The 24,362-nt window shown below is 32.4% G+C and overlaps 1 protein-coding gene across 1 annotated transcript; it reads right to left on the bottom strand.

Annotated features, from left to right (window-relative positions):
* Window positions 1–745: 745 nt before the first annotated feature.
* LOC114330191 (UPF0047 protein YjbQ) lies at window positions 746–23,729 on the bottom strand. Its single transcript, XM_028279516.2, has 3 exons — window positions 23,310–23,729; window positions 23,107–23,243; window positions 746–4,502 (listed from the first exon to the last, which is right to left on the bottom strand). The coding sequence occupies exons 1-3, from the start codon at window positions 23,467–23,469 to the stop codon at window positions 4,287–4,289; spliced, it is 513 nt and encodes a 170-aa protein (XP_028135317.1). The 5' UTR covers window positions 23,470–23,729; the 3' UTR covers window positions 746–4,286.
* Between the last annotated feature and the right edge of the window lie 633 nt (window positions 23,730–24,362).

Raw genomic sequence — 24,362 nt, 5'->3', positions numbered from 1 at the left:
AATTTTCTAAGCGAATTAGGAAGATTCCAAGTGTAACCTCAGTGATGGAAAATCATTGAATAAGGACAGGCTTGTTTTGCCCCCTTATTTTATATTTATTGCTATTTTGCAGCAAGGGTGATAAATTAAGACATTTTTAACCAATCGCATCTGATAGAAAATTTAATTATCTTTGTTTTATTCCCATACGACTTTGTTCCAAAATGAATCGTTTTAAAGTTATAAACAAAAAAAGTAGAAAAAAATCGATGTTATTCGAAATTTTTAAATATTTCAATTTTTTTGTTAATGTTCCGGGCATATTTGAGAAGGAGCATAAATCAATTATTATTAACGAAGTTATCACCTAACTTTATCCGCAAAAATCTGAATGCCACCTCCCACATCCACCTAAAAACAGATCCTTACTGGTCTATAGTAAAAATAAGCTGCTGGTATATATTTATGACATTGAACTTGAATATATTGGTTGGGCAGTTTCTTGTACTATTATGAATTTATGATCCACATTAAGAATCCTTTTAAGCATGAAAATAATTAAGGAACAGTCCATAAAGAAAAAGTATACAATTATTTACATTTCTATTGAAATCGTGTTAAGAAAAATCATAACATCGTATGTTATGATATTAAACATCTAAGAGAAAAGCTCTACTCTGTGATATGCACAGGAAATATGATTTTCCCGCAAAATAAAACCCCATCCTCCACCTTACACTTAAAAAATGAAAATAAAAAAAACAAACAGGTACTTATAATTTTAATTCCAAAACAAAAAATAAAAACAAATAAAAATTACAATTTTACTTTTTAGTAATTCAATACAATGTGTTCTGCAATTCTGAGTATCATTAAACCGTCTAATTCTTAAAAAATAAATAATTATATGTAGTTCTACTACATATTTTCGATTTCGTCAAAAATATAGATGAGATTAAACGGTTAGTGACTTATTCGTTCAGAACAACAGGTTTTATTATTAAATCCTTTTCCGAGGCTCTAATATACGTTACCACAGTCTACTTGAAAAATTTCAACAAACCGCGTACAGTATGAAAAAAATTAAAAACTTTTTTTTCGCCAATTACATTCTAGAACACACTTGGAATTATTCTTAAAGACATTCCAATTTTTTATTTATCCTTACTGCTTTCGATCTACTATCACTCCTATTACCTAGTAAATAAATGCACAGCACCTAAATCGTGGAACATCATTCCCAAACTTTCATTAGAAGAACTAATATAAATATGTTGAAAGAGTTGCATATGCGAGTTCATTTTGAATGAAGTAAAAACAGATATACTCGCAATCATTTATTGTTTAACTTCCGACGACCGGCTTCGCTCTCTAGAATATGCAGAGCATCATCAGGTCAACGGTTACAAGTAAACTAAATGCTCCAGATAAAAACCAGAGTTGGAACATTGTCTGGTTGTAAAAATATGCTATAAGATCAAGCCAATATTTAAAAAATATAGAAATTAAAACCACAGAAAAATACATATGTATGCACACATACCGGTAAAAACAAACACTCATATGCCCGCAAACACATGCAAATGTATGCGGTCTGTGATTTTGCAATGTAAACGTGTTGTAGTTACATATTGTTACAAGGAGTTATTTCTATAGTCTTCGATAACATGATTTCTTGCTCAAATTATGCTAGGTAATAGGAATTTGATTGGATATGGATAGAGGACAATGCTGCATATGCATAGGTTAACAAGTATATGGGCAAGTTCTTGAGCGTAGAGAGAAAAGTGGCGAAAGACAGACAAATCTGTGTTTGATATTTTGTTTGTAAAATGGAATAAAAAGTAATGTCATCTATGTAATTTTTAATATGTAACGGTTTTAATGTTTCATTTATATTTATTAAAATACATATTTCTATTTAGTTATGCGTTATTAATTGTAAGATTGACAACGTTTGGACTGACAATTATTAACACTTAACTAAATAGAAACTAAATAGAATTTTAATAAATATAAATAAAACATTAAAACCGTTACATATTAAAAATTAAATAGATATCACTTTTTATTCCATTTTACAAGCAAAATATTCAAACACAGGTTTGTTTGCTGTCTTTCGCCACTTTTCTCTCTACCCTCAAGAACTTGCCCATATACTTGTTAACCTATGCAGCATTGTCCGTCTATCCAATCAAATTTCTTTTAGAATAATTTGAGCAAGAAATCATGTTATTGAAGACTATAGAATAACTCATTGTAACGGCATGTAAGTACAACACGTTTACATTGCATAATCACAGACCGCATACATTTGCATGTGTTTGCGGGCATATGAGTGTTTGTTTTTACCGGTATGTGTGCATACATATGTATTTCGCTGTGGTTTTAATTTCTATATTTTTTAAATATTAGCTTGATCTTATAGCATCTTTTTACAACCAGACATTGTCGTAACTCTGGTTTTTATTTGTAGCATTTAGTTTACTTGTAACCGTTGACCTGATGATGCTCTGCACATTGTAGAGATCGAAACCGCTCGTCGGAAGTTAAACAATAAATAATTACGAGTACGTATATTTTTTGTTTCATTTAATATAAATAGATTAATATTCAGAGCTCACAAACATTAAACATCAATAAAATTATAGTTCTTTACATTTTGCCAATTAGTGTTTCCAGCGTTTAGATTTCAGATAAGATATAATAACATGGCTTCTCGCTAGATATGGATACTCATACACCTTATTATAGAGTGATGAGCGCGCTAATAACCGGCAAAATAGCGCCTAAGATGGAAAACATTAAATTGTGAGATAAAAAGAAATAAAACTAGTAGAGTTGTTAAATTTAGCGATAGTAACATATAAATTTACATTATATTGATTGTTTCCCACCTTTAGACGTATCAGAGGAGTATGTGAACTAAAACTGTCACTGTGACAGTGGCATTTCTGAAACTCGTCCAATACGTCTAAAGGTGGGAAACAATCAATATAATGTCAATATATAATTTACTATCGCTAAATTTAACATATCCGCTAGGTTCATCTCTTTTTATCTCACTACTTAATATGTTTTCCATCTTTTGCGTTATTCTGCCGGTTATTAGTGCGCTCATCACTGTATTTAAAAAAAAATACCAATTCATCAAACTGTTACATTATGTATCCGTGACATATGTCATGAACGCTTGCATTAGCTTTAGAGCACTTTATAAACACAGATAATCAAATGGATAATGAATTGGATGCCAGAAAGTCACAACTAACAAAGAGGCTATGTTTTGGTTAGCATTGTGCAGTTGTATAAACATTGCGTTTTCAACATATTGTCTGTTGTCAGTACCCTAAAAGCTGAAAACATGCATATGACTATAGTTGTCCCATATCATCTACCGATCTTATTAAACATGTTAAATAATATAGCAAAAAACTGTTAAAATCAACCATGTTACAATTAGTTAATGAAAATACATATTTAAAACTCGTAATTGCATTTAACTTTTATTTTATTAATAATAAAAAACTGGTTTACACACTACGAAAGAACATACATAATCGATAGGCTACTTACAAAGATCATATGTACTTTTAGAGGCCATACACATGACACCGCTTAACCCCGCGTTTTACCTGATAAAACCCCTGATAACCTGTTAAATAAAACATTTAACAGGTAAAACGCGGCGTTAAGCGCTGCGGTAAAGACTCATACGTACCCATACTGTGTACGGGCTCTTATACTATTATTATGCCTGGTTGCACCAACAGATCTTAAGCTCCAGCTTAGTCCAGCTCAGCTTATACCTAAGGATTTACATTTATATTTAAGCTTAAAGTATGTCTTAAGGTGCAACCGGGCATTAACAGCTTAGTTTGAATATATGTAACATGATATTAAATAATCTCCCTTCACTGGGTGATGGAATCACTTATTTCACAATAGATGATACATGATTTTAAAAAATGAACTTTAATAATTAGTCTAGCAATTTAGTAGTAAAACAAATACTAATAAAATATTGGCTTTACACTCATATAACTCCCAAAATAATTTTAAGAATTTAAAAAATAGTTCTCCCAATTTTCGTTCAATGAAAATAATGTTCCACGTAAAATTAATGTCAACCCCACTTATCTATATAAAAAGAAAACAGTATATTACAATGTACAACTATGTACATATTGTCGTAATATTTTATTTATTTTAAGTCTGTGATTTTCACTAGACGTGAACTTTATAGGTTTTTAGATTATAACTCGGGACAATCAGTGCTTGGACAGCGAATGCCCCGAGTGCTTTCCCTAACTGCTGGTACTCGCCATTGGGCTCACTGGGGACAAGGGGGTACAGGCGTTGTCTCGAAGGCAACCGTTTAGAGTAACCATCAGTTTTCGAGAACCCGCATGGTCCCGATGTTCGCAGAGCCAGATGCCCTGCCACGTGCCGAGATTTAACTTACCTTCCGTTATAGGAATCGTTAAATTGGAACCCAGAAAGCATGCTTTTACGTGAGCGGGCTAAAAAACAATAAAAATCATGTGTTTAGTTCATTTGGTAAAAAAAAATTATTTATTATAAGATAATAGTATACAAGAAAAAAGTGAACGACAGTTTATGTTTCCTTTCGATTCAGAGGTGGTCCACCATCCCCAGACAGCTGTTTCTGTCTCTAGACGTCTTCAGTAGGGCTACGTGAATACCTCTGAACCAAAACGAAAATAAACTGCGTATTTACGTGTAATTTCAAAAATAATTAAAATTCACTATTTAAGACGCTGCAGTATTCAAAATTGAAGGAAACGTGCAGTACCGGTGCTAGGGTATAAGGCGCCCGTCTGCAAAGCTACAATAGGCGCTTTTCTGTTTCTTTTAAATTAGTATTTTGTATAACACCAGCAGAAAAAAGCTTTTGGCGCCCCCCCCCCCCCAAACAGGGGCGCCCGCCTGCAATGCATCCTTTGAAGGCCCGTTATCGCCGGCCCTGGAAACGTGATCGTAAGTACAAAAAAGAATAAGTCTGAGAATGCCGAAATTAAGGGGTTTGTTTGTACTGCTCATGATGCAACTTCTCAGCAAAAATTGATTTTTTATGTTTGTTAGGGCCAGATGTATTAATGATCAAAAGTACAAAATTCAATATAATTTTATAGGTTCAAAGTTAAATCCTCAGAGGCTGTCTTTTACTTTGATTATTACTTCATTTATGTGGATAGCTAATATAAAAGTAATTATTTGAGATAAAAGTACATACTTTAAAGATTAAAATAGCATAGTTAGCTTCACGGAAAGGTGATTTTGATTTTGATGTAATCGGCTGTCTCAAAACCTATACAATTTTTGTTAAAATTAATGTTCGACAGCGTATTATGTTTATTGTGCCATCTTGTGCCACATTGAATCCTTCACTAAATGAAAGATTATAATGTAAGGAATAAAAAATATATAAGACCAACTGCGCATAGGTGCGCAACTGAGTACATTGCGCAAAGTTTGCATCGAGCGCCGCGCGCATTTGGTCTGAATTAATAATTGCACTCGTACGTATTGTTTACATGTATGTCAAACACATGTTATTTGTTGAAAAGAGATTTTAGTTTTGATGAAGTAGTGTTATTCCTCAATATTCCTCTCTATGTAAATAACATACTCCTCACTCCTAACGGTAAAATTATTAGTTTTCGAGATATTTGAACTTAAACAAGTAACGGCACAAATATTTTGATTAATGCATTGTGCTGCTGAATTTTTAATTTCAAATATCTCGAAAACTTATGATATTATCATTATGAATGAATAATATACTCTTCAGTCTTAACGATAAAATCATTGATTTTAGAGATATTTGTAGTTTAAAATTAAGCGGCACAATACATTAATCAAATATCTGTGCCGTTACATGTTTAACTTCAAATATCTCGAAAACTAATGACTTACCGTTGCAAATGAAGTGTATGTTATTTACATAGAAGTATTGGAGAATCGAAAAATTGCGCTAAAATGACATTTCCGCCAGTGGCGTAGAATTTGGGAAGGGTCAACCATTCACTTTCCCCTGTCGTACGCCTCTGGCGATAGCCAGAAACGTTTGTTTAACATAATTTTATAGGGTTTAGAGTACCTACACTGTGTGCAAAGTATGAAAAGGATACGTCGAAAAGTTTTAAACCACTGAGCAAAAATAGTTTTTAAATTTTTAAACAAAACTCGAGTAACTCTGTGAGGAGCCACATTTTATTTAAGTGATTTGGGTTAAATCCTAATATTTTGAGGTCTAGAATCTACAACTCAAAGATTGGACATTCTTGTATATCGATACACCCTGTATATCGATATTTTTTAAGTAATTCACCTCCTAATGAAGGGATTAAAACTAAAAAAACGACCCCTATTATATATATACTCGTTATATGGTATAATACCTCAAATATTTCAAGTTTTCAGCGAGATAACTTTTACAGTTTAAACAAATCTAGTTTCGATCACGTTTTCACCAATTTTGAACACTGTGCGCTGTAGCGACATCTCTTAGAAAAAAGAAGAAAGGTCTCATATACAAAATTCATTATTAAAATAAAATTTAAATAACAAATAACGATTTAAATCTGAAACCTTTCTCGGAACCACTTTCTGGTAACATCCTTTATCTCTGACTTTTACAATTTATAAGCCAAGAGACGACGAATAAAGAAAGCGAAAAGGATTCTACAATATGCAATCACATTTCGTCTTACTTGTCTAGGAAAAGGTCCGAAAAATAGTTCCAATACTCAAAATCTGAGTAAAGATAAAGATAAAAGTGAACGACAGTTTATGTTTCTTTTCGATTCAGAGGATATTCACCATCCCTAGACAGCTGTTTCTGTCTCTAGACGTCTTCAGTAGGGCCACGTGAACACCTATGAACCAAAACGAAAATAAACTGCGTATTTAAGTGGAATTTCAAAAATAATTAAAATCCACTATTTAAGACGCCGCGCCGTAGCGACATCTCTTAGAGAAAAGAAAGGTCCCAGATACAAAATTCATTATTCAAATAAAATTAAAATGACAAATAATGATTTAAATCTGAAACGTTTCTTGGAATCACTTTCTGGTAACATCCTTTATCTTTGACTTTTACAATTTATAAGCCAAGAGACGACGAATAAAGAAAGCGAAATAGACCGGGCAGTATCGTCGCCCCCGCTAGCGAAATTATTCCGATTCGATTTTTTTGCACAAACTTACTCAAAAAGAGGTGCGTATAACATATCCACAGGGAGCCGGGCGGTGCCGTGGTCGAAAAATTGTTTAAACAATTTTTTTAAACAAATTCACAAAAATAATTTAGATAACTTGTGTCATTCTGGGCAAAAAAGGTCTCTTGCCATTTTTTTCTCAAATTGATTGTTGTCGAGTTATATGCGATTAAAAATTTGAAAAATGCGAAAATGGCCATTTTCAAGGCTTAATAACTCGATTAAAAGTTATTATTATGAAATTAAAAAAGCGAGCAGATCAAGTTTCAATCCCCTGCTTCAAGGTCCTGAAGAGATTTTTGTCATTATTTTATTACAAAGCTGTTATTTTTAATTATTAATAATTAGCGCTATAGTCCAGGATTTATCGTCGCCCCGTTAGTGAAATTATTCCGATTCGATTTTTTTGCACAAACTTACTCAAAAAGAGGTCCTTATAACATATTCACAAGGTGCCGTGGTCGAAAAATTGTTTAAACAATTTTTTTAAGCAAATTCACAAAAATAATTTTTCCACATTGAACAAATTATTACTAATCTTATCTAAAAAAAATCGTTCGCAATGAAAAAATTATTTTTGTGAATTTGTTTAAAAAAATTGTTTAAACAATTTTTCGACCACGGCACCGCCCTCTTTTTGAGTAAGTTTGTGCAAAAAAATCTAATCGAAATAGTTTCACTAACAGGGGCGACGATACAGTTGGAATCCAAATTCCAAACCAAATTCTCTTCAGGACCTTGAAGAAGAGGTTTGAAACTTGATTTGGTCACTTTTGAATTTCATAATATTATGATTAACTATTTAGTGGGAAATAAATTTATATATTTACTATGGAATCTCTAACACGAGAATTTTACTGTCATCGTTTCATTTGTTTGTCTTTTTAAAGACAGATCACATGCTATGATTTTTTTTTGTGACGGATATTTCTTGAGTTGGGATTGATTTCATGTAATCGAATGAACTATCTTTTAGTAAAGTCGTCCCAGGAACGCAACTCATAAATATTGGCAATATCATTTTAAAGTCTTCTACTTTAAAATGTATAATATACGTCTGAATTGCCAATATAAATGAGTCAGATTAAATAAATTATTAGAAGAATTTTTTTACTTAGCAACAACATTTTTGTTTATTTTAATAGTATTTTGTATTTTGACAACGAAACCCGATTTGGGCTTCGAAACGTTAATAAAATTATTTTTTCAATTTAATTGTGGCTTATTTCCCACTAAATAGTTAATCATAAAAATGCCACAAGGAAATAGCTTCAGAACAACATTCATAATATTAATTTTTAATCGAGTTATTAAGCCTTGAAAATGGCCATTTTCGCATTTTTCAAATTTTTAATCCCATTTAACTCGACAACAATCAATTTTAGAGAAAAAAAACAAGAGACATTTTTTGCTCAGAATGGCCCAAATTAACTAAAAAAATATTGTTCGAAATGAAAAAAAATATTTTTGTGAATTTGTTTTAAAAAATTGTTTAAACAATGTTTCGACCACGGCACCGCCCGGCACCCTGTGGATATGTTATAAGAACCTCTTTTTGAGTAAGTTTGTGCAAAAAAATCGAATCGGAATAATTTCGCTAGAGGGGGCGACAATACTGCCCGGTCTAATAAGGATTCTACAATATGCAATCATATTTCGTCTTAGTCGTCTAGGAAAAGGTCCGAAAGATAGTTCCAATAGATTCTATATAAAATAATTGATCGCCAACCATTGAGTACACCTTCCATAATTATTTTACAATCGACAAAAAGTAACGAAAATGGTTGTCACATTTAAATAAATATGAAAAACCATAAACAGTCCAGCCGCTGGATTTTTGCACATTATTCACAAATTATTTTATATATTACGTCTCTTTCGTACTCACAGAAAATAAAACGATGAACTTACGCCATGCACAGCAGTTTACATCGAACAAAGACAGCCATATGACGATGGTCGGTGAATTATTCACCTACTGGCAATAGGGAACTTGCACATTTTTTTATTACATAATAATGTTCAGTTTTGTTTAAAAATGAGATTTACAAAATTTCACGCCTCAAAAACTCATAATAACTTAAAAGTACAAATTTAAAATCTTCTGTGTATTTAAACTATTTCAAACGACCCAAAAAGCGCACGAACGCACGCTTGTGACGCCACATCATTATATTTTATAATGACATTTATCGTATGTCATTGTAATAATATATGGTCCGAGAGCTGTGAGACATTTTTGAGTAGGTATTTTAGGCAACCTGAAAATTTTTCAGGTGACTCTTCCATGATAGCCTAATACAAAAATGCCGGTCTGGCTGGAGGGTAGCGGTTATTTTCCCCAAAAAACTCCCCCAAATTAAAAAAAAAAGGGTAAAAATTGTTATTACAAAAAATATCATTGACGTGACTTTAAAGTAAATTTAAATATTCAAATATAAAGAAAATAAATAGGCCAGGCGATTTGAGGGTGATTTTAAACTCTGCAAGATACTTGCATGGGCGCCCCTGGATTATTTTCAGGGGGTGCATCTGAACTTCAGAAGATTTCATCTGAATCTGTACATATTATTAACGAGTATAAAATATACAACTATACAATCTATACATGTTTAGCTATGTACATTTCTTCCGGACAGGGAGGTGCAATTTTTATTTTGACAGGGTATTTTTTAATAGTAAAAATAAATATTAAATACCTGCCAATAGGTACCGAACTATCGAACATCACATTAGAAAATAATGAAATCATCATGCCCTGCTACCATTACACATATCTAGGAATCGTTTTTGACACAACGGGGAAAGATGATAAGAAATAAAGAGAAGAATAACACAATCCAGAAAAACAATAGGTTGTCTAAACAGCGTACTGTGGAATCATGAAATAGGAAAAAGAAGAAAACACAATATCTACGAATCTCTTATTAAAAGCAGTCTATTGTACGGAGCAGAAACTTGGCGGATAACCGAAAACAACAGAAGAAAACTGGAGGCAGTAGAAATGGACGCTTTTAGAAGATCAGTAGGAGTGTCACGCAGAGAGAGAATATGTAATGATGAGATAAGACAGCGAATGGGGGTTGACGGCTCTCTAACAACAGACAGAAAGAAAACAGCTGATATGGTACGGACACGTCCAGAGGATGGATAACTCAAGACTCCCTAAAATAATTATGCAATGGGTACCACTAAACCGCAGAAAGAGAGGAAGACCCAAGAAATCTTGGAGAGAGGGAGTAACGAAGGCGATGGGCGCAAGAGATCTTAGAGAGGGCCAATGGGATGATAGAGTGTCATGGAAATTAGGCATGGGACAACGTCGCAAGACGTTTTACAACCGATTGATATATATATAAAAATAAATATTCCAAAAAAGACAGGTTTTTTTTGTGAAATTTTTTAACTGCCATGTGATCAAACAAATTACGCGTGCATAAAAATGAAAAGCGCTATAGGTAAGCAGCAGTGTGAGAAAGAGCGGATACCGATAGCTGTTTGCGTCCTCTGTTGTAGCTGAGCGAGTCCGTTCGCTCGAGAAAAATCACGTGATCTGGTGATATCAATGTTGTTGTGCCTCGAAACGTTAGAGTAATTATTATACAGGGTGGTCCTTAAGTAATTGTACAAAAAGAAACAGTAGATTCTACACTCTAAAATATTACGATTTAACCCAACTTACTTTAATAAAATGTTGATATTAAGAAAGATACAGGGTGGTAAAGTTAAACTTTTTTTTTATTTATTATTGAATATTTCCTGACAGGTATAAGATAACAACATGAAATTTAGTATGTTGGGGTTTTTTGGGTCGAGAAAACTAAATCCCCAACCAAAAATTATGTATTGTCCAGAGGGCGCCACATACGCCTTTCAGCACTCATTTATTACGTTCAATTTATTTTATCCCTCACTCTGTACAATTTTGACATTAAAATTTTTATTCTCATATTAGTTTTACTTAAAAAAAGGTATACTTCCTCCATCTCCCTAAACTCAACCGTTTTCGAGATAAACGCATTTTAAATCTGCGATACACCATCATTTTTAGCATAATATCATTGTAGTTACACCCGAAAAATAACTTAAAACCATAATAATTGTGCCAGTTCTCAAATTTATGTCATTGCATCGCAAATTCCATTTGAAGAAATTTGCGATACATTTTTGGATAATTTTATGGTTTTAAGTTATTTTTCGGGTGTAACTACAATGATATTATGCTAAAAATAATGGTGTATCGCAGATTTAAAATGCGTTTATCTCAAAAACGGTCGAGTTTAGGGAGATGAAAGAAGTATACCTTTTTTAAGTAAGACTAATAGGAGAATAGAAATTTTAATGTCAAAATTATACAGAGTGAGGGATAAAAAAATTGAACGTAATAAATGAGTGCTGAAAGGCGTATGTGGCGCCATCTGGGCAATACATAATTTTTGGTAGGGAATTTAGTTTTCTCGATCCAAAAAACCCCCGCATACCAAATTTCATGTTGTTATCTCATACCTGTCAGGAAATATTCAATATTAAATAAATAAAAAGTTTTTTACCACCCTGTATCTCTCTTAATATAAACATTTTATTAAAGTAAGTTGGATTAAATCGTAATATTTTAGAGTGTAGAATCTACTGTTTCTTTTTGTACAATTACTTAAGGACCACCCTGTATAATAATTACTCTAACGTTTCGAGGCACAACAACATTGATATCACCAGATCACGTGATTTTTCTCGAGCGAACGGACTCGCTCAGCTACAACAGAGGACGCAAACAGCTATCGGTATCCGCTCTTTCTCACACTGCTGCTTACCTATAGTGCTTTTCATTTATATGCACGCGTAATTTGTTTGATCATATTATGGCAGTTGAAAAATTTCACCAAAAAAAACCTGTCTTTTTAGAATATTTATTTTTAATATTAAAAAATACCCTGTCAAAATCACAACTGCACCTCCTTGTCCAGAAGGTATGTACATAGCTAAGCATGTACTGTACTATAGTTGTATATTTTATACTCGTTAATAATATGTACAGATTCAGATGAAATCTTCTGAAGTTCAGATGTACCCCCTGAAAATAATCGGGGCGCCCATGCAAGTATCTTGCAGAGTTAAAATCACCCTCAAATCGCCTGGCCTGTTTATTTTCTTTATATTCGAATATTTAAATTTACTTTAAAGTCACGTCAATGATATTTTTTGTAATAACAATGTTTACCCTTGTTTTAACTTTGGGGGGATTTTTGGGGAAAATAACCGCTACCCTCCAGCCAGACCGGCATTTTTGTATTAGGCTATCATGGAAGTCACCTGAAAAATTTTCAGATTTCCTAAAATACCTACTGAAAAATGTCTCACAGCTCTTATGCTGTCTTAACAAAAATACTCAAATCTTAGTCAGAAATAGCAACTATCAAAATATTTATAAAACTGAGTGTCATAACGAATGCCAAACCTAATGAATTAATGGCGAGGACATCAAATACTGTAATGATATGTGAAGTCACGACTAATGAGGGCTCATTTTGGGCTGCCTGCTATAATTTGAATTTTATTTCGATTTTAATCGTCTTAAGGGGCCAAACGAAATACATACCAAAAAACTTTTTTTACAAAAAAAAAGTAACAAGTTTACAAAAAAATATGTAATTTTTACCAACTTTTCAATAAAAAAATTTTAATGAAGATTAAAAAAGCCCAGGAAAAGTATATTAATGTGTAGCATACTTACAGTAGTCTTCTTGTAACAAGAGAATAGTCAAAAACCAGTAAATTGTAAAAGTGGTAAATTAAAAACCATATCATGTCCATATCAGCTAATATTGACATCAGCTGAAAATTTTGCAAGATACCTAATTTAAGTGAGATTTAAGAATCCTAAGTGAATTTAAAATACCTAAGTGTTGCCCCTTCCACAATGTATCTTAGAAAAGAACTATAATGCATGGTGATTTCTATACATAAGAAAAGTGTATAAAACATAGAGAAACGAAATTTAGCCATTTCAAGAAAGTAATGGAACACAAGAATACAACTATAAATTCCAGGAAGAAAATATAGACACATTAGTTGAAATAAGTAGATACACAAATTGATACAGTAGGTCATACAGTCATACACTATGTGAAAATCAAAAATAGGTAGGTTGTGATAAGCAATCGAAAACAAATGAGAGTAAAGGAGTAAAGGCAAGCCAAGATGAGATGGAAGCATAGTGTAGTTTGGCACTTTGCAGAAAATTGCTACAAATTGGCAATGGTTGACAACAGACAGGAACAATAGGGAACTTGCAAAAATTTTTAAATATTAAAATGATATTAAAAAACATAAGGTAACATGACCTTAAAACGCTTGCATGCGAAAAAAACAAATATTTTTAACCCGTACGCCAATTACGACGTTTTGAAAATGCTATAAAATTCAAATATCTTAGGAGGCTCTTGAACGTCCTTCTATTGGTTCGACGTCACCGGCCACGGTGAACCGGCGGAAACAACGCAATTAAGGTAGGTATCACGGGTATATTACATTTTAATCGTCTTTAATGAAAAATTCCTAGGTATTATTTATGTTCATCTTATATATTGTAATAAGTAGTTCCCCAATCAGCTTAGTTTTAAACTGAAATTGATAAAGTTGAGTGCTACCTTGTAAAGAATTTAAAACGCATAATATGACGGACGAGGGTTTTTCAAAAGGTCAATCTGACTAACTTACCTACCGTTGATGTCTTCATCGTGGCAACTTTTATAAAAAGTAGTAAAAGCTATTCTATTGGAGAAATGCGAGGTGTCAAGGCAAATAAGTAAGAGTTATTAATAAGCATGTTTAAACCGTTTATAACAATAGTTTGGTACCATTATATTGTAGTACTTATACGGTTTACCCCGTGGGTTTGATCTACCTACCTCTAATCGAAGGATTTCGTATATCCTGGAAAAGATTACGGTGTAATTTGCATTATAATAAAGATTATATTTTATTGTAATGTTTATTAGCACCTACTGGAGCCTTTCATTATTGTGTTCAAAGCCTTCTGAGAAAAGATTATGGTGATTAGCAGCAACAAAATCCTTCTTTACAAAGTTAATAATACGCATAAATAAGAAGAATCATTATTGTAATTTTACAAGTTAATATCTTTATCATCTCAGCTTATACTTACACCGCATCCCTCGGTAGACCACAAGCTATAGTAGAAACCCGACTGTAGACCGCATACTACAGTAGCACCAATACTTTTTAGTTACTCTTACTTTTATTACTAAAAGTTTTGTTTATTTTTAAGTTACTTGTTTCTTCTTTGTTCTTCAACACAAGAAACGAACAAAGAAAGAACTTTCATAAAAAAGAACTTTTTGATACATATGTCAACAAAGATAAAATGTTAATATTTTGCCTGTCATAGAAAAAATCATTTTTGCCACAGAGTAAAACAAGATATTTCAACTATATTATTTATCTATGGGCAAACTGCATTAAATGCAATGGCCCACCCCGAACGGACAAACGATACGAGTGGCCTGTGACGTCAGACCACAGGTCTCGCTTTTGAAGTTGTTTAAAACGGAAATTTTAGGCGCGGAACTTTGATTAGATGTTGTACGTACACTATTCATTGTTAAGACGTAATATTTTGAATATAACATTTTAAAACATAAATTAACAATTTTATGCAAAAAAAATTTTTAGTGCAAGTTCCCTATTAGTAAGACAGACTATGAGAAAGACAGCAAGACAGACTATGACAAAAAAATGAGATTAGAACAAATGGAATTCACAGAATCGATAAAACATTAAGAAAGGAGAACGAAACCTACAATGGTAAATATAAGAAAAAGCAAGTTACAATAAATACCAAATATCGTCGGCTTACTGCCAAAACCAACTAACTCCATTTTTAAAAGTTTTGAGAAATCTACCTTTTAAGCTTTAATTTGAAATGAAAAATCGTCTGAATTTAAATAATGATTTAATAATTGAAAAATATGACAAAAATCTTTTTCAGTTCTTAAATAATTTTTTAAATTCAGTCGATCTTCAATTTCAAATTAAAGTTTAAAAAGTAGATCTCTCAAAATTTTAAAAATGGAGTTAGTTGGTTTTGGAAGTAAGCCGACGATATATGTTGGTTTCTAAAAACTCCCGAAATATTAAACAGAGAATTCAGATCAACAACCATATCTTTAAGCAAGTCAAAGAATTCAAATATCTTGAATCTCTAGTAAACGCAACAATAAAATCCACGACTTTTATCCCTTATAACTACCCTCGTCCCCCACTCTGGTTTCTGCCTCTGAGGATTTTAGTTAGTTATGTCATGGTCTACATATTCCCAAATTTTGATGCGCTATCTCAATCACGAACGTCGCAAAAAACCCCTTATATTTTTTATATTCACCCCTGCCCCACCCCTTTGTCGGCCACGCAACGTTCCACCCCTGGAGATTTTACTTAGTTACGTCATGACCTACTTATTTCCAAATTTTGGTGCACTATCTCGGTCATGAGCATCACAAAAAAAATAATAAAAACCGCGACTTTGACCCCTCATAACTACCCTCTTTCCCCACTCTGGTTTTCGGCTCTGGGGATTTTACTCAGTTATGTCATGGTGTACTTACTTCCACATTTTGGTGCACTATCTCAATCACGAACGTCGCAAAAAAACCCGTTATATTTTTTATATTCACCCCTACCCCCACCCCTTTGTCGGTCACGCAGCGTTCCGCCCCTAGAGAGTTTACTTAGTTACGTCATGACCTACTTATTCCCAAATTCTGGTGCACTATCTCGATCATGAGCGTCACAAAAAAAATAATAAAAACCGCGACTTTTACCCCTTATAAGTACCCTCGTCCCCCACTCTGGTTTCCGGCCGTTGGGGAAAGTCATGTACACAACTAATTCAACCTATCCCCGTATAGTTTTTCCATATTACTTATCACGCACAAAATCCGCTCCCAGCTCTTAGACTATAGGCTAACCAATACTTTAAAAACATAGAGAACATATTTTTAAGTTGTACTAAATAAACAGAATAAAAACACACAAGATAAAGTTAACCTTTTCGCTGCGGAGCGGCTGAGAGGATTTGCATCCCGTCGCTGCGGAGCTAATAGACGTCTCCCGCAGTGAAGCAAATATTTTTGGCTTTTAGGTTACAGTTGACTTAATTGTCGGAATTCTATCATTTGTTTTACTTTATTATTTTATTTTAACTATTTATTGCCAATTCTAGAACTATTATAATATATATAATAAATAATGTAGTAAAACAAATGATTTATTTATTTATTTATTTATCCGCTGTGAGCTCGTACGTAGAGGGGATATTTACAAATTCTCGAGCGCCAGTAGTGGCAAGTCTGTAAACGTTTACCGGAAATTTGACATAAATGTCAAAGTGATTAATGTAAAATTAAAATTAAAAACAATAATTATAAAAAATATTAGTTGGTCAAAGCTGTGGTATATATTTTTACCTTAAATATACTTACGTTTTAAATACTGAATTTAAGTTTTTTTAATGTTCCGTAATATGTAATTATAATTTAATCTAAAAATCTTAGCGCCATCTACACGATAATTGTGAAAGTATCCGAAGTAAGAAATTCATATTTTATCAATAGAACGTCAAAATGATTAGCAAAATCTTAAAAAAATCGATTACAATTTAATTAATTTTTTGCGTTGTAAATGTTAAGCGATAACAATTAAATAATAAATTTAAAAATTACCGGTGAAAGATAATTCCAGTAATCCGCTAGGAGCGCCACCAGCGAAGCTCAGAGCGTATACGGGCAAGCCCAATTCGGTAATACATTAATAAGATATTGATAATTACAGTGTTGAATATATAAGAATAAAATGAGAGAGTACAAAACATTTAAAAAGACATGACAAAGTAAAATAATTACAAAACATTAATTACTAACAAATAACAAGGTTATGACATTGCTAAATATTTAATTTGGTTAAATGGTTCTTAAAAACATCAACAGAGTTACCAAAAAGTAAAAGGTCACCTAGGGAGTTAGCAAGTCTTAGTGTTCTAGGAACAAAAGTAAAATATGAGTAATTATATCTGTGAAAAGAAATATGAAAGGTTTGAATTTGTCTTGTTGATCGTGGTGGAACAAACAACAATATTTTAGCAAGGAGTTCAGGGCAGTAATATATGCCATTGATAATATTAAACAATACTGTAAGATCTTTACGCTTCCTACGGACATCCAGAGAAGAGATATTCAAAAATCGTTCCATATCTGTATAATTATAATTGATGTGTTTTTTGAACCCAATATATCTAAGAAAATTATGTTGAACACTATCAAGTTTGTTCTTGAGGTGTACATAATGTGGGGACCAAACTGGAGAACAGTAGTCAAGGTGCGTCCTGACTAAAGAACAATAGAGCATTTCAATAGCGAACACGTTCGTGAAATCACGAGTTGTCCTTTTAACAAAGCCAAGCATTTTCATGGATCTTTGAGTAATATTGTTGATGTGATGGTTAAAGCTCAGAGAGGAATCAAGAACAACACCTAAATCTTTAACTGAGTCTACTGTATCCAATAATTGATCATTTATGGTATAATTAAATACTGATAAATGATGATTCCGACAAAACCGGATAATGTGACACTTGTTGACATTCAAATCCATCCCATTATCAAGACACCAGTTGGCTAAATTATCTAAATCTGATTGCAATGATATTGCATCATCTTGATTATTAATGATTTGATAACATTTAAGATCATCAGCGAATAAGAGAGCAGAAGTGTTAGAGAAGCAGGTGACGATGTCATTAATATACAGGTTAAACAAAAGTGGACCCAAATGAGAGCCCTGAGGTACACCAGAGGCTACTAGAAAAGTGTTGCGAGTAATGATGATTAACCCTAACCTGCTGTGTTCTATTTGTTAGGTCTAGGATAGGGTTCATTTGTTTTTAGGGTTCTTCCAATTCCGCCATCGAATAATATTTACCCCTTTTTGGTGGCGGCGGCATGATGTAATACCGTAATACTTATTACCAGTATGTTTGATTTCAAACAAAACATAATAATTAGCGACAATATTCACTTTATGGTACCAACGCATTCGCAATACTAAACACCTTCTCAGTTACCCCTCCTACTCATCCCGCTCGAGGCACTTTAGGTGGGCGGTTCACGCCCATTCATTCAGAAAACATCTGATGACATTATATTTTATATTTTGATTACGTTATATTTTGTTTATACGCAAATAATCGCTAACCGCAGAGAAGCGGTTAGCCCTGTTGCATATATGCGTTTCCTGCACATCTCGTGCACTACTGAAATTACGCAAATAGCAGTCAAAGGGTTAAAATAATGATAAAATAATTAAACTGCCAAACCAAGAAAAAAACAATGAAAATCTACTATCTTAACACCTTAACTGTGTTTAGAGATATTTGAGGCTCTCAGAGCAGCAGTGGCCTGAGCCACAAATGGAGCAGTTTCTGTGACTGAACATGATCTCTAAAGATTAACGCATACTTTCAATACAAACAAAATTTACAATATGATAATCTCAGCAGAAATAAACCAAATGTATTACAATATCAGTATACCCACTGTGATATAAAATCGAGGTTGAAAAAAAGACGATTAAACAATGTGCAAAAAGAACAAGCCTACCAGTTTATCAGTGAGATAAATCCACTATCTTTATCATTGGTGATGGCATTAATAGTGCAGTCAAAACCATTTCCAAACTAAGTATGTATAATGTATAATGTATATGTATGGTGAACATTTTCTAAAAGCAATGCCATTGGTTTGGTGGAAATCTTTAAGTATAGATAAGAATGACTGGCGTTCAGGAAAACAAAAATTTTTGTTGAGTGATGTGAGCAATTGTTGAGGATTAAACAGCTAATGCAGTGACAGCAGCATTAGAGAGATATTTTTTATCTTTTGGGTTAGTTCAATTCAAACTTCAAAATAGGTTGAGCTGTCAAAAAACAGCTAAGCTTATTTTCTAAATACAGTAGACTCCCGTAAGTTCGGCCTCGGTTAGTTCGGTCTCCGGTTAGTCTGGCCGGCTCCCTGAGCATTAGTCCCACACTTTGTACATCAAAAATCATTAGAAAAGAAAACTCAGAAAAAAATTACTGACTTTTTTTAAGTGTTTAAGAAGCCAAACCACCAACGTGCAATAATATTTTTAAATTTTATTAGGCCTAGAGTTCTATAAGTATTGTTTTATACATAGTATTTTTGAAACAGTCTATCTTTTCATATATGTTAAATATATGTCAGAGTATTCCTCTGTGTTGTCTTCTACTTAATGTACAAGTGTTTTGTTTTTGCTAGATTCATACAAACAATAAATGGGCATATTTTAGATCAGCATCGGTTAGTTCGGCCACTTTTAAGTTCAGCCTAGGGTCCGGTCCCGAGGTGGCCGAACTTATGGGAGTCTACTGTACCTCAATCAAGCAACTGGACCCTACTACAATGCAGCCTGCATCTAGAGACTGTTAATTTATCCCGTTCTGATGATGAACCATTAATCAGTTTTAACCCTCTAGTGCCCTACTCCACCTCAAGATGGACCGTAATAAAAGTTTCCAGGCTTACTATTTAAGTATTTTGTAGCTGCAATACCCAAACCAGCCTCTGGCCTAGATCGGATAAGCATCAGCTTTTAAAAATTTGCTAATCAGACAAATGTTTACACAATTTTCAGTTTAGTGTAAATGTAAAAGTGATGTCATAGTATGCCATTGATGAAATAACTTATTGATGTCTTATATTCTATTTTCTATCCCGTAAGTATCTATACATTTTAACGTTTATTTATAGAACACCCTGTATTTTGCAGAATGATAAAAAACAGTAAGTAAATTGTTATTTTTATTTAACAATGTTTACATTAATAATTTGACGTTTATTTGACAGTTAGACTGTACCTACTTGAATTTTTTAGTTCTCTAATAAATTTTGTTAGTTACATAAAATAAATTATTTAAAAATGAAAAAATGACATGTTATTTGAGGAAGGTGGAAAAATCATATGTATAACATGGGAGTAAAGTGCCTTTTCCTCCCTTGAATGATTACTGCCCTCCGCTATGCACAGGGCAGTAAACTTCATTCTCGGGAGGAAAAGTAGCACTTTGCTCCCTTGTTATACAAATGGCTATTTTTTACTTCTGTAATAAAATTATTAATTAATAGCTATTTGTATAACAAGGGAGGAAAGTGCTACTTTTCCTCCTGAGAATGAAGTTTACTGCCCAACACTGGCGAAGCGTCCATGTAACCATTGTTACCATTGGTAACAGTTAAAATTTGTAAATAAATATTTTATGACTACTACGAAATAATTCCATTTATATTTTTTAAAAATAGAAATATTTGTTAATAGTATCTACCTAATTCAGTAAAATAGCCAACTAGACGCACGAAAATATCAGCGAGTTTATGTAAAATCGGTTGCACGTTATTATAATATGCCCTTACTACAGTATAAAGAGGTTCCATATTTATTATACTGTGCCCTTACCGTGCGCCGCGCCATTTACCACTTCTGTGAGCGGCAACGATAGTAGGATCTTTGACTGGATCATCTCTGAAAATTTTGCGGGGACGATGGCTCTGAAACCGCGTATTGGTGTTACCAAATTTTAATTTGGTGACGCTAGGTAGGGCCGGTGTCTATCGGGACAGAAAATAACGACCGTAAGAATATCAGACCTAATAAATGCAATTTTAATTATTATTATAATTATAGGTAATAATTATAATTCCATTTATGAAGTCTGTTATTCTTAGGGCCGGTATTTTCTCGATTAAACTCCGGTTAGTTAACCGTACCAGCCCTTTGGATTCAATTATTGCATAATATGCATTATTAATTATTAGTTTATAACTTGTAACTGTACTTGCTTATTATACAGATAATATATCTATACCTTTTTATCCTATATAAATCATATTAATCGATTTTAATTACTTGTCGAAATATATTAATTAACAACAACATTATTATAATATGACATATAATAATATTGCTTATACAGTACATTGTAGTGTATAATCAATAAAATAAAAATTATTTAATATTTTAGGCTAAAAATGACAAATGAATGTACTGATTAGTATACTAATTATACAATTTGGATTTTTTAATAAAGTATAAAGGTGATATAATACATATTTTACCTAAAAACAACAAATATGTTTTTAGTTTGTAGATACTTTATATAATTTCTTAAATTTTTAATTTTTTAATTTTATTTCATCTATTTTTATAATAGGTAGACCTGGATCTCGCGTACCAAAAAAAAGTTGATTAATAGCAAGCTGAAAATTCACGGTGTCTAGTCGAACAAACTTTGATGTATGGGAACACTGTATATATAAAAATATTTATAAAATACATTATATATAGATAATATATAATATATCTGGTATATATTTAATATCTGGTTTTGGTAACACTTAAGAAAAAGTCACGCGTTGCCACTGCTGCCCAACGTGTAGGGGAGGGCAGTAATCATTCAAAGGAGGAAAAAGCACTTTACTCCCATGTTATACATATGGTTTTTCCACCTTCCTCAAATAACGAGTAATTAACCAACAAAATTTATTAGAACTAAAACTAGTTCAAAACTCGAAGTTTTTCTTCATTTTTTGACATTTTGATTATTTAAACAATGTTACGGGCCTTTTTGAGTGGAATGATAACTCAATTATTATTTCCAAAGAATTTTCAAAATATCTATTAGACAAGTTCATTAAAAATTATCCATCATTCTTTAATCAAATAAAATAAGTTAATGGATTAACAGTTTTATATGCTGATCTAAATATTTTCGGAAGGTGGGATAAGTTACAGAATATGTTTAATTTTATATACTGCAATTCATTAGGTATAACAAACTGTTCCCGAATTTAATAAATTATTGTGCTCAAATGTGGGCAAATTCTGCCTCAAATGAACGGGATTTCTCTTGTCTCAAAAGAGTCAAAACGTATTGTCGAAACACCATGAAACAAGATAGAATGTCAAACTTGTCTCAAATGTCAATAGAAATAGTATATTAACGGTAAGGGTTTTATACCGATTGAAGACAATTGTTTGGAGGAGGAGCGGTAGGTACAATATAACTGTCAACCGTCAAATATAAGTCAAATTATTAATGTAAACATTGTTAAGTCAAAATAACAATTTACTGTTTTTTACCATTCTGCAAAATACAGGGTGTTTTATAAATAAACGTTAAAATGTATAGATACTTACGTAATAGAAAATAGATATTGTACAGGGTGTCAATAAGTTATATTTCATGAATGAAATACCATGACGTCACTTTTACTTTTAAAAGTAAAAGCTCCCTACAATCAGAAAGTATACTTTCGGTAGAGGTAGGTGGAAAAAGGTATTTTTATTATTCAATATATATGGTATTGAAAACACGTAAAACCAATATGCAAAATAAATATCAAAATTTGAATATATAGGTGTCTTGATATCGAATATTTTGGTATTTACATAAATATCATATTTTTTAAACCTGCAAACTAGTAGTTCTGGTTAATTAAGATTTACCTAACTGTTTTTATGAAGGGTGTAAGTTCCATTTACAGTAAAATGTCATTATTTGACATTTGAAACACTGCACCAATTTTAAGGTATCTTGATTATTTTAAAGAGCAATAGGCTTAAGATGGAAACAAACTTCTAAACAGATCTTTACTAATGTGTTTTGTTTTTTGGATACATTAATGATTAAAATACCCTTGTAGGCAATTGGTAAATTTGTCAGGATTTATAGAATCCACTTTATTTTCACTACCAGCATTAATCTAAGACTACAATCAAATATAAACAATATTACCATGTCATCAGGACCTTCACAAGAATGTCTGTATGGTAAACCTTCAGGAACAATTTTATTTAACATCATCTCCATATCATCTCGTACATCTGGATCCCAACTTTCATTTAAAGCTAAACTAGCACTCGTGTGCAATACTGAAATATAGGAAACATTTAAAAAAGTTAAGAAAAGGAGTGACAACTTAGGTAGGATGGTCTTACTTTGAATATGACACAACCCAATGACAAATGAATTTAACTCCGGTAACTGTCTTAAAATTTCCTCCGTAACCAAATGTACGCCCCGATGCTGGGGCCTTAAATTCACCTTCCGCTGACACCATGCGGTGGGGCTTTGGATAAATCTTGCAGAAGAAGCCATGTTTGACTTGCTATCACCACTGTCGCTCGCCAGTTTGCTGTTTTGTATTGTACTCACAGGCAATCACAACAAACAAACACTACTGATACACACTTATATCGCAGAAAAATCATTATTATCATGAGCAAATCATGAGTGATTTTTTTAATTGTATAAAACAGTTTCAATAAAAATAAAAGGTTACAAGATCTTGCCGCAGTACGAGCGGTTATCAGCAGACAGCAGTTCGTTTCACGTTTCTGTCAGAATGAACAAATCGGTGTTGCCACGTCTCAAAAAAGAACACGGTAAAATTTCACGGTCTCGGTGTTCCATTTACCCAGAACTTAAGTGGGCGGAATCTATGGTATCAAATAATACAAAAAGAGCGGCAAATTTTAAATGCGTATAAGTTAAATAATAAAATAATATAATTATAATATATCTATCAACAAATAAAAACATTACTTTCATTTAATTTTCTTAAAAATTTTTTTTATCATTTAAAAATATCATTGCTTTCTGTTTCCCTAATTACTATTTCTTTTATTTAATATATGTGACCTTGAATTTAAAGGTACGTAATTCAAAAACATAAGAAACACAACAATTATAAAATGGAATATTATTTAATACCTAATTGTTGGTATTCACAGTGCGTCACAGTTTTTCGATTTCTTTCTAACGCATTAAATTGTATGTGACAGAAAAAAAGGCACGTCCGTGATTACAGACATTTACAACATTTATTCTAGTTATTCTAGTTGTCGATAGATGGCGCCATAATAAAAAAAGAATTTTTTTTAATTAGATAATATTACAAATATAATCTGTATAATTTATAAGACTATACAAATCAAAGAAAATACCATTTTATAAATGCAAGAAACACATTTGATTTGTTTTTATTCCAA

This window comes from Diabrotica virgifera, chromosome 3 (assembly GCF_917563875.1).
Source record: "Diabrotica virgifera virgifera chromosome 3, PGI_DIABVI_V3a".
NCBI classification, from domain to species: domain Eukaryota; kingdom Metazoa; phylum Arthropoda; class Insecta; order Coleoptera; family Chrysomelidae; genus Diabrotica; species Diabrotica virgifera.
The sequence above is the reverse complement of the archived record's forward strand: the minus strand, read 5'-3'. Positions and strand labels throughout refer to the sequence as shown.

Excerpts from the sequence above, each read along its gene's own strand:
- LOC114330191 (XM_028279516.2), bottom strand. The coding sequence starts at position 23,469 with ATGGCTTCTTCTGCAAGATTTATCCAAAGCCCCACCGCATGGTGTCAG. Across the intron at positions 23,244-23,309 it reads TGGGTTGTGTCATATTCAAA|TATTGCACACGAGTGCTAGT; the intron begins GTAAGACCATCC and ends CCTATATTTCAG. Across the intron at positions 4,503-23,106 it reads GTGAAGGTCCTGATGACATG|CCCGCTCACGTAAAAGCATG; the intron begins GTAATATTGTTT and ends ATTGTTTTTTAG.